Source organism: Helicoverpa armigera, chromosome 11 (genome assembly GCF_030705265.1).
Source record: "Helicoverpa armigera isolate CAAS_96S chromosome 11, ASM3070526v1, whole genome shotgun sequence".
Lineage (NCBI taxonomy): Eukaryota > Metazoa > Arthropoda > Insecta > Lepidoptera > Noctuidae > Helicoverpa > Helicoverpa armigera.
This window is the reverse complement of record NC_087130.1, coordinates 6020906-6032326: the sequence shown is the minus strand read 5'-3', so window position 1 is coordinate 6032326 and position 11421 is coordinate 6020906. Positions and strand designations below refer to the sequence as shown.

The 11421-nt window shown below is 39.3% G+C and overlaps 3 protein-coding genes across 3 annotated transcripts; 1 reads left to right on the top strand and 2 right to left on the bottom strand.

Annotated features, from left to right (window-relative positions):
• On the bottom strand, window positions 1-3283 carry LOC110370182 (dynein axonemal intermediate chain 2). Its single transcript, XM_064036810.1, has 11 exons — window positions 2836-3283; window positions 2395-2542; window positions 2070-2325; window positions 1885-1994; window positions 1632-1783; window positions 1407-1541; window positions 1248-1329; window positions 1004-1182; window positions 615-747; window positions 433-537; window positions 1-283 (listed from the first exon to the last, which is right to left on the bottom strand). The coding sequence occupies exons 1-11, from the start codon at window positions 3048-3050 to the stop codon at window positions 80-82; spliced, it is 1719 nt and encodes a 572-aa protein (XP_063892880.1). The 5' UTR covers window positions 3051-3283; the 3' UTR covers window positions 1-79.
• A 107-nt stretch (window positions 3284-3390) lies between these two features.
• LOC126056961 (meiosis-specific with OB domain-containing protein) lies at window positions 3391-8431 on the bottom strand. The gene is made up of 9 exons (XM_064036811.1): window positions 8177-8431; window positions 7998-8059; window positions 6834-6987; window positions 6649-6729; window positions 6481-6574; window positions 5928-6100; window positions 3947-4103; window positions 3762-3867; window positions 3391-3649 (listed from the first exon to the last, which is right to left on the bottom strand). The coding sequence occupies exons 1-9, from the start codon at window positions 8421-8423 to the stop codon at window positions 3491-3493; spliced, it is 1233 nt and encodes a 410-aa protein (XP_063892881.1). The 5' UTR covers window positions 8424-8431; the 3' UTR covers window positions 3391-3490.
• A 279-nt stretch (window positions 8432-8710) lies between these two features.
• On the top strand, window positions 8711-11377 carry LOC110370208 (DNA polymerase delta subunit 2). Its single transcript, XM_021325956.3, has 7 exons — window positions 8711-9189; window positions 9817-9938; window positions 10061-10154; window positions 10338-10486; window positions 10561-10809; window positions 10895-11131; window positions 11214-11377. The coding sequence occupies exons 1-7, from the start codon at window positions 8828-8830 to the stop codon at window positions 11324-11326; spliced, it is 1326 nt and encodes a 441-aa protein (XP_021181631.3). The 5' UTR covers window positions 8711-8827; the 3' UTR covers window positions 11327-11377.
• The last annotated feature ends 44 nt before the right edge of the window (window positions 11378-11421 follow it).

Here is an 11421-nt window from a genome sequence, read left to right as displayed (position 1 = left end):
TAAAAACGTAATTTGTTTTATTTAGAACTACTAATAAGCATGCTGTTTTAATTCTCATATTTATTTGTTAAAACATGGTTTAGGTTTCTGTTTTCTGTTGTGCCTGCAGATCGTTGATAGTCTGCATATACTCCGTAGTGGCCTCTTCAAGGTCTCGGTCATTAGAGGTTGGATCAGTTTCAACGGCTGGTTCGCCCGCGTTCCCGCCTTGACGCATCTTCAATCTAAGTTCGCGCATCCGAGCTTCTAGAATACGCTCCCTTTTGTTCTCGCGATCTAAAACCTGAGAGCATACATACGAGCAGATGGAATACCCCCCTATCTAATCATTTGTTACGTGTCGATAAAGCAATCAATTGGAAAAATTACTGAGTCACATTCATGATTTGGTGCAAGGTCTCGAGTTGCTATGTAACATAGCGTAATACTTACGTGAGTTAAGAGTTGTTTATCATTTTTATCTGCCGTTCCAAGATTTTCGGACAACTCAGCCAAGTATACTGTTCCTTTGCTACTGCCGCATGCTACTAAAAGACCCTAAAATATTAAAGTATTGATTACCTAGTACTTTTATTGGCAATAGTACTTGATGCTGTGTTCTAGATTATACTAACTCCTTCATGCGGACGCAGGCGCAGCAGCGGTTCATCGCATACTTGTGCAGTAACCAATGGAGCGCTCCTTCTCCGTAATAAGTCCCAACACGACAGGCAACCATCCCATTGTGTTACCAGCAGCAATGAAAATCTATGGATGGTATGTCAAGAAATAAGTAAGGTACATCATTTTTCTTCATTTAGTTTATGAAAGTATATTAATTCCATATTTTAATAGCTTTCTGGAAGGCTTGTATGAAGTAGGTCCAAGTCCTTATAAGTGAGACTCCTAATCAATATAACTGTGGCCTAAAATTAAGATGCTTAATTTCACATTAGGTTCAATATGACACCATTATTCTGGAGGCATCCAAATGCAGTAAATTTTTGTAAAACGTTTTAGATACCTGATAGGGTTCCAAGCACCATCAGTCAGTTTAGTACGGTGGGAGTAAGTCCATAGAATAGCCGATTCGCGGCAGTCTTCGCTCCAAACTCGAGCTGTCCAGTCACCCACTGTTAGGAAGTTTTTAACGAATGTCGGGTTCCTTTGCAGCGCATATACAGGACCGAGATGTGCCTCGTACTGAAATGTTACACGAATTTAGTATGAAAAACTCACGAGAAACATTCTCGTCTACTAAAACTTGCCTTTGTTGGAAGTTTTTCGACGGAATTCTTTCCTTTTCGGTTACCTCCTATCACTAATCCAGTTTCTGTTCCTACCATGAACCTGTCCAAATGTATTATTTTAGATGTCTTTAACTTTGTCATATTTACTTAAGTCTTAAGCATCTAAGTTGTACCTACCTTGTAGGAATTGTTGGCTCATATTCAAGAGCTGATATTCCAATCGCATTATCGATGGACTGTGTATCAGTTACTGATTTAACAATATCAATGATCATGGAGTCTGTTGGCTCACTCATATTCCGAGTATCCCACCTGAAACAATTATAAGATTAACTTTACGACTGAGGCTTCTTACTTCGAAGTTTGTGTAGGTATGACTTTTTTGAATATGAAACAGGCAACCATTTAACAACACCATCTGGTGATGAGGAGAAAAATTCCGCTCCGATTTTGGAATTGATAAATAGTACATTTCTTGCTATGTCACGGTGTGCAACATGAGGTGGGCAGACTCCGGCAGGGTCTCCGCCTTTGCGTGTGTCCCACCAACCGACCTGCAAATGTGGAATACCCGAGGTCATCACAGCAGGCTTTCTATTAATAAATAATCCTGAGGGAAGGTTCTACATGGTATTATCCGTCTGTCTTGTCTTACCTGACCGTTCATCATCCCTCCAATTATAAGATGAGGATCACGAGGATTGTAAATTAGATCTAATAACGGCTGCGGTGGCCTTATAACCAGCTCTGGAGCATTTGCGTTCTCTGCAACGATTAAAATTTGGTTCTAAATGTAACTAACACTAACATAAATTGACTTATTGAATTTGGAAATCATACCGATGTCCCAAATGTAGGAGTACTGAGGGTTTCTGGAATTCCTCGTCAGCTCTATGTCGGCGTGAGCTACAGCTAACTTGGCTCCTCCATCAGCTTGCCACGACAGAGACCGGATCGGTCGTCTGCCATCGGGCTCACGGTACACGTTGACAGTGTGACAGCCACTGTTTTCAACCGGTGGGATGGCCGGCAACTCGGTACAGTAGGTCTCATACATGTCCACTGCATTATTTTGAAGAATATTGTGTTCCATACTCTGCATCGGAAGATTTTATTTAGCCATTATTGTTTATTTAGCGTCGCTTCTAGGATAATTAACACTTACATGTCCTAAATGCATGACAGCATGAACATAAGCGTCATCCTTTTCGATTTTTCGTCGATATCTCTGGGTTGCTTCGGGATCACTCATGTTAATATCTTTTGGCCAGCCTCCCTCTACGTGGCTTATGCCAGAACTTGTGTATTCAGCTCTTAATTAATCCAAGAAAGACGAATTAGTTATTTAAACTGATTAATTAAGGATTAACTAAACTAAAAGTAACAAATAAATATGATGTAATTAACAGTTATCTTTGATTTTTTTATTGAATAATATATTAAGTCTAATCAAGTATAGATAAGAAATATGGGTAAGTACCTACTCATTCAAGAGATAAGGCACATTCAAACAGCACATTGAATGCCAAACGTAAATGTAGTTATTGATATCTTTAGGTAGGAACTACTTATCTCAAGTTATCATGCCAATAGCAATTTTACCTACCTCACAGAATTAACCCAGTGTTCAGACATAGTGCATGTATTTTGTATGGCAACATGCACCGGATTTCGCAGAATGTAATCTGGATAATGCGCCGGGTTATTGGGAATGCTCACTATCAGTTCGGGACCGCTATCTTCGAATAATGTTTGTCTTCCAAATTCTTTCCTGCGTTTTTTGTATTCGTATACCAGTTCGATCTTTTCTGGCTTCTCCATGATTTTGAGATCACCGGGGGCAGAGAATGTACACTTCAGCACATGTACAGTTTACTGATAGCCTTTGTTTGATCGATAAACTCACAGGGTTACCCAGCGATATGCTAATGGGCGGTTTTCTAAACAGTTTATTAATCTCAAACAATATTGCGTCGTATGTTTTTGAATCTTAGTTGACTGATAAGGTATTACAGATAAACTCTTCAGTCTAGACGCGTGGGGCCAATAAACTTTCCATTCAATTAGTATCTATTTAAACCCTACCATCCACCAATCAACCAACCACCACCAATCTTTCAATCTACCAATCTTCCAGATTTGGCAGAACATGGTCCAGAGAGTGATGTATTGCTAGTCTTTCATGACGTAAACATTTAAAGATATAAGGTAAACCAATTTATTAAGAGAAGGGAATTAACAGATTACACTGATATAATCATTTAGTATAGCGGTATCGGGTCTGCTTGCGTGGCTCGCCGCAGACTAAGAACTATAAGGCGCGGGGGTGAAGCAGCCAGTTTCACGGTGCACTGTTCCAGGAGAATGGACCACCGAGCTGCTGCACGATTTTCAGAGGACATCGACCTTAACTGCGCTATCTAAAACCCAAAACAGCAGTTTGCAGAGAAACTAGAAGCAAAGAATTCATGCAAAAACAAATCAACTTCATAAACACAAGATAATCAAAAGAAAAGTTAAATAAGTATTTACAGAATATCCTAAAGTGTCTTCTAGAATATTCACAGGTAGTCGCGCAGTCAACTCCCCAGTGTGGTCAGCAAAGCGGACCCGAATGTTCTCATCAGCAGAATTATCCCTGAAAGTGCATATCCAGTAGCTGTACCGTGTTTTAATTCGAAGACATAAGTTACGTAGGTAGTAGATAAGTATCATACAAAGTATCAAGTTCATCCAAATCGAGGTGCGTCAGCAATGCATGTAGTGACGCACAGAAAGGCGTTGCGCCTGCGACGCGGTCGCGCACTTGTGACACGGACGCCGCACATGCGCGCTCGCCACTCCATGCGGCCCATGCTGCGGCTTCCCCGCCACCTGAGTCAACAAAATTATCGAAGGCCAACTATAACTATTAACTTTATTGACAACATCATTGAGTTGACCCCTCAAAAACGTCTCAATTGCGACATGTACAACAAAGACCTTATTTGATTTTCCTTATCACTGTATTTTATCCCAGGGATCAGGATATCAAAACAGATTTGGAATTAAAGAAAAAAATATCCTACGTATGTACAAATGAAAACACCCTAGCAGATAGGTACAACCAGTACTAGGGGAAAGTGGTATAAGATGGGGCCTTTAAGGAAAAGTTGCTGAAATACAAACAAAAAAATATTATACAACATAGAAACTTTAATTAAGAAACAATCAGTCTTAGTACTCTTATATTCTATTCAACAATAACTCAAAAATTTAAATCTTCTTATGAAAATATTTATTTTTTCAAAACTGTGTTTTGCCCCATCTTGCCCCCGTCATTGGGGCAAGATGAGGTGTGATTGTGGGGTACATTAAATCAGTCACTATCGCCACAATTTGGACAAATATGTACCCCCTCATCATCATCGTCTTCAATTCCTGCACATGGACAATGCGCCCATCTTCCACACAACTGACAAGAGTGATCCATCCTTCAGTAGATTGAGAATACAAACTCTGACAGTAATAATATTCAGTATCCTCAGTGTCACTCTCAGATTCATCATTTTTTTTTGGCTGGCTTTTTATTTTTTTTATTGGGTTTCTTTTGTGTCTTCTTATTTTGTGTTTTCGGTTTCTTACGTCTTTGTTTTTCTTCTAGTTCAGCTTTATATGGAGATTCCGTAAGGATAGCTGTTTGTACCCCATCATGCCCCAAACGACAATTTACCAAACTTTATTTTTTTGAGATTAGAAAACCAAAGCCAATCGATTGAAACATTGCTCATAAATTTGCAAAATATGTCAGCTTTACGAAAAAAATACTTCGTCTGTCTTATTGTCACATATTTCACACAGTAACGTAGATCACTTAATCGAAATATTAGATTAAAAGCGTCAAAATCAACAAATTACTTACGAAATCTCAATGCACGCACTTTCTGCCATGACACTTGCGGCACTGAATAAGTTACTCAAAAGGCCATTAGATGACGTTAGTAGTAATTTCAAAGCATGTTTGGAACATTCTTTTTTTCGCAATTCCCATCTTACCCCACGACCCCATCTTATACCACTTTCCCCTACGTTACTTCTAAAATAAAAAGGCGTAGATAGGGTTTCCCCTATAGTAAGAAATTGGCTGCTCTATTGTGTATGTAGGTACGAAGTAGATTGATAATAAATAAGTGTTTATGTAATGATACCTAGCCGATCTAATTTTAGAACTCCTTCCAAAATAAAAATGATGCAATAACATTGTTTACTGAAACACGTAGGTACATGAGACATCCAGACAAAATATTGCAATAAAAATTTGTTTACCGTAATGATTACACTTATCAGTTTAACATCGGTTATCAAGGAAGATAAATAGTAGTATGAGTTTGTGTTTTGAATACGGCGGCTTAGATAATCGCTGAAGTTAGAAGTGTGACTAGGGCTGCCATCTCGAATTTCGCCAAACCCGGACAAAGATTTAAAAAAACCCGGACATTTGACGTAAATCGCATTTTTTCCCCGCACCGAATGAAGTTAGTGTTTTGTATCATAATGCCGATAAATACGTAAATACAGTACGGTGCTTTCTTACATGAAAAATGTCCGGGTTTTCCCCGGACGCTTCTTGAAAACCCGCCCGGACGTCCCCCGGACGGGGTCGAAACGAGGACAAATCCGGGGAAACCCGGACTGATGGCAGCCCTAAGTGTGACTCACGCGCAGTTGCCTGGTTACGTATGTGCAGCCTGAGGGCCTCTGCGTCAGCGGTGTGAGGCTGGTGTGTGATCACGGTGCGCGCGCATACTTGCACACTGACTGCACGGGAGCGCCACGATACTCTAGCATCAGCTATAAAGAGCACGCTTTCTAATGGCCTCCATTCTTCTGCCCTGTTGGAAGATCACTTTATTTTATGGCCATAACTTAGACACCTATTCTACCTACCACAGACCGTCTCTTGAGGTTACTTCGTTTTTGCCTTCCTTCACCATTTGCCTTTTGTGCAATATACTTTCCATAGGCAAAATGATCAGAAAACGTATCTATGTATCACCTATCTATGTCTGGTGGACTTGGCGACACAGACGCCATCGGTCTTAGTGTAAGAACCTTAGAAAGCTGTACGGGGCCATGGCTAATTTATGTAGATACATCATGCACAGGCAGTAGGTGCCGTATGTTTAATAATGTATACTATTTAATAAGGCAAGGAACAGGAATAAAAGTAGGGACAGTTAACTATGTGTGTATAAATATTTGAACATAAAACCTTTGGATAGTGTCGATGTCGAAAATGTCTAGGTTAACGGTAGCCGGAGTTGTATTGTCTATAATTTCTACACCGCGCACTGACATATCAACTCCTAAAATTAAAAATCAAAATTAACGTCCGCAGCGCAGTTATCTGTTAATGATCGTTAAGTTTAAGTTAACTTACCAGCTCTGGTTTTTATAGTTTTCGCTGGTCTCACGGATTTTACAACAACCAGCAAATCGACGTAAACATTGTTACTTTCATCTGAAATATACAAGCAAATAATTTTAGGTAATTTTTCCAGATTAAGTTTGAGCTAAAAAAATATGGCGCAGTAGCAATAATACATATTTTGTAGTTAGGTGTACCTGGTAATTTCATTACTTCGGCAAGTCCATAATAGCCTGAAGATTGCTTAGTGGGTATATGGAGAAGAGGTAAGAACATGCTGAAAGCATCTCCATTGTGAATGGTCACGTCTGACATGCCTTCGTTTAGAGACAGGAAAAACGGGGACGACACCTTCGGAAAAAAAACAATTTTACGTTATTTTAATTATAATAATAATAAATAATAAACTTCTTTATTGCAGATAACTGAGATCCATACATTAGGTACACAAACAATACAATTAATATATAATAGTAAGCAGGGACTTAGTCCTCTGCACTAATTTCCACGTAAGCGGGCAGTCGTGTCTACTTGCTATAGCACTCAAGATGCTGTGGCGACTTCCACGCAACCGACTGATGAAGGATGCGGTCTTTTTACGCCATATTGCTGCAAAGCCATCTGTGTGTGCATCAGCAAACATGGCTGATGCGCTACAGAAACGTGGAAGCCGCAACAGCGCCCTGAACGCGTTATTAAATTGGACCCGCAGAGCATTGTATGTTCTCTGAGTATAGTTGGCCCACAGAGCTCCCGTGTACAGTGAGGTACAGTACGCTTTGAATAATGTAATTTTAACTGCGTCTGTACAACGGGAGAATCTGCGCGCCAACATATTCGCCCGAACTGACAATGCTCTGCGTTCCCTCTCCATATCGACGTCATCTTTTAAATCGTCGGTGACCCAATGTCCAAGGTATTTAAATTGGCACACTCTTGTTAAGGCTTCACCATTTAGGTAAAGTGGTTGTACTGGTGGACTTTTGGGACCCGATTTAAAAGCCATGTACACTGTCTTTTTTACATTATATGTAAGACCATGTGAAGTGACAAAAGACTCACAAACTGCGAGCAACTTCCGGAGAGCTCCGATTGAGGGGGCCAGCAGCACCATGTCATCCGCGTAGCTGAAATTGTTACAACAAACACCATCAACATAGCAGCCGACATGCATGCCGCTGAGCTCCTCAACCAGGGCGTTTACGTACAGGTTGAAGAGTAAGGGTGAGCTCAAACCCCCCTGCCGCACCCCACACTCCAACCTGCTCGGATCCGAAAGTTCTCCCGCCCACTTCACACGATTATGTAGGTATTTACAGTAGTAAATAATTATCTTTATATTTGGGATTAACGATACTTACCTGCGGCCTGTAAGTTTCGTTATCTCCTGCCTTTACGCAGATTTTTGGCGACGTAATTTCAACTAGAAATAAAATTAAGAATATTATGTAGTCGATCAACAATTTATGTATTTATATTTCTATTCCACTTACCTAATTCGTTTAACTTTTATTTTTGTTTGATAGCAAATAGTACTTACCAACATCTCCTACTAAAAATCGTTCGTAAAAAGTTAGGACAAAGTATTCTGAACCCCAAACATCAACGTTAATCGTGTCTATATCGGAATCTCTTATTGTAAAAGATGTAACTCCTCTGGATTCTCCGCTTTTCTTTTTGGAACCTACCGTACGAGGACTGTTTTTAGCAATAATAATACCAACAATTAGGGCATTTTTTACGTTAATGTTCAAATGATTTAATTTCAATTTTTGCACTCCCGCCATTTTTCGTACGAGCAGCGATACGAAAAAAATCTCTCATTCAAAATTCGAAGTCAAACTTTTTTGTTTATAATCCAGGTGAAAACTAATTTTCAGTGTTAATATCTAATCTGGTTGATTTAAATTATATTATTTTATTACATTACCGAGTATAATAGAGATTTAAATATACAAATAAATACATCGCATTTAATTGTTTAAATATCAATTTAATTGTGAATTATTTTAATTCGTTAGTTTCTACACGAAAATAAATCTTTCAGTAGGCACAGAACGTCAGTGTCATTTGTCAAGAGAAAATACCCCGCCAAAAGCCAAATCTAAAGAGGAAAGCTAAAGAAAAAATATCGGGAATCAAGCTCTACTAAACAAAGTATTATTTGCTGCTACAAGTTAAACAATTAAACATGTTATTTAAAGCACAGTCTAGTGCGTCTAATAAAACTCAGAATGCGTTTGAGACACACGAATTAGAAAGACAAGATGTTAACTACACGGATTGCTCAAAACGGTTTCAAGAAGTGGCTAGGGATTTTTCAAAGCAATATGCACATATTTATTCTGCAAGACTTAATACTTATAGAAACATTATGATACCTATCATTAAGAAGAAATGGTCAGATCGGCATAAGATTTTAAAATTGTGTGAACTCCGTGATAAAGGTACCACTTGCATTATTATCGGAACACTTTTCAAGTTTCAAGAATTAAAACCTAGTATCCTGAAAGAATTGTCAGATCAACTGGAAATAATACCCCAAGCTCCCAGGTGAGAACATTGAGATTAGTCTTGTAAATGTCTTGGTTAGGGCCGCCGTACACGGACTGCTCGAGCAGTTAGCGGCTGAGTGAAATACACGGACCGCTCGAGCGGTCGGCGTCGACTGCTTGAGCGGTCGGCGTCGACTGCTTGAGCTGTCGGTTGTTGACTGCTCGAGCTACGACCCAACTGCTCGAGCAGTTGATTTTCTACCACAGTCGAGTCATGGATAGTGACGAGGAAGCACTGCTTTTGCTGCTCCTGCTCAGGCGGAGACGACGGCGGCGACGTCAAAAGAGAAAATTTTGGGTTCATCCAATTTTGCAATTAAGAGAACAATTAAGTCGGAGAGCTGTCGACTGCTCTAGCGCAGTCAACGGCTCGAGCAGTCGGTGTATGCCTCGCAACCGCTCGCGAGCGGTCGACGGCACGATGGAATTTCATCATGCAGTTGACGGCTTGAAGCGGTCGCGACTACTCGAGCAGTCGTGTGTACGGCAGCGAATGAATGACTATAGTTCACTGCGCGGTCGCGGCTTTAAGCAGTCGGTCTCAACTGCTTGAAGCAGTCCGTGTACGGCGGCTCTAAGTGGGTATCCCTAAGTTGGATTATTTTCATGAATTGTACTGTTTCAGAACACATTTTGTGCATGAATCCGACAGTTTAGTGTTGGAGGATGAGCTTCAGAGAATAAAGTTGGTTGGAGACTGCATTGATGTCCATGAAGTTGTAACTGGAGTAGTTTGTGCTTTATTAGGTAGGGTTTTGTATTTTATTGATGGATACGTTCAGCAAAATTACATTTTACCAAACGCAGGTGATGTCTCTATTGCTCTACTTCAATTACCTTTTCTTTTTCTAATAAATTGATTGTTTTAGGCTCTGAAGATGAAGATGGTATATTTACAGTCCAGGACGTCTGTTGGGCAGGCTGTGGTATACAAAAACCATTGCCAAAATTAAGCTCAGATAGGTAACACATCAATCCATAATTGTATACATCTATAACTTTACTTTGTACTTCAAAACTATCTTTACATAATCTAGCAATGTTTTGACAGAAGTACACATCTAGCTTTCAGAATATTAAGATCAGATAATTTTTTTTAAATCATGGCAGGTCAAAATTAATTCTCATTACTAAAAACCTTCACAGATACATTGTCCTGATGTCAGGCTTGAATACATCAAGAACAGCCAATCACATGTTCTCAATGCATTTGTTGATGGAATGGCTGTCGGGTTTGTCTGGCACCTCAGAATATCAGGAAGAAGTTTCTAAGATTGTCCGAGTAATTGTTGCAGGTATGAAGTTGTGCAACTATGATGTGCAGAAATAATATTTTATTTCTGTCAAATAATTTATATTGGTTTTGCAGGTGGAGTTCTAGCCAGTCACTCAAATGAAAGTGGAGTAAATGAAACCGAGTTTATTGCAGCAGTTGAACTGATGGACTCTTTAGCAGCTGCTGTGAGCGCTGTTGCACCTCTAGACCTTATGCCCAGTAGCAAAGACCCTACTGGAATAATGTTACCACAAAAGCCTTTTCATTACTGTTTATTCCCAAAAGCAATTGAATATAAATCATTTAACAGGGTTACAAATCCTTATGAGTGTGAAATTGCAGGTTAGTTGTATTTTAAAGAAAGTAAACATTATTTATGCTGTTCAATAAAAATAATGTTTGTATGTAACCTTACTGATTGTTTTAGGTTTCACCTGTTTGGGTACCTCGGGAGAACCTATAAAAGATATAATGAGATATAGTAAGTTAGACAACACCTTGGAAGTAATGAAGAAAACTCTGCAGTGGAGAAACATTGCCCCAACTTGTCCAGATACTATACCATGCACTCCTTGTACGGATACTGACCCCTTTATTATTTACAACTGCCCAGCTATATATTTTTGTGGTAATTCAGCAGAATTTGCTACTGATCTTTATGAAGGTATGTGATATGAAGCATTGTTTTATTTTATTTCTTCTGCAAATATTTAGTGTTTAACATTTAACTTAATGTTTGTTTTCAGGTGAGAATGGTCAACGCACCAGGCTAGTGTGTATACCAAACTTTTGTGATTCGTTAACCGTCGCTCTAGTTAACTTGTCGAATTTGGAATGTTATAGCATGAAATTTTCGTGAACTCTGTGTTAATTGTTTTGTTTACATAATAAAATGATATCCTTAATTGTCGATGGAGTTATTTATTTACAAGAAATTGCGACATTTTCAAGTTA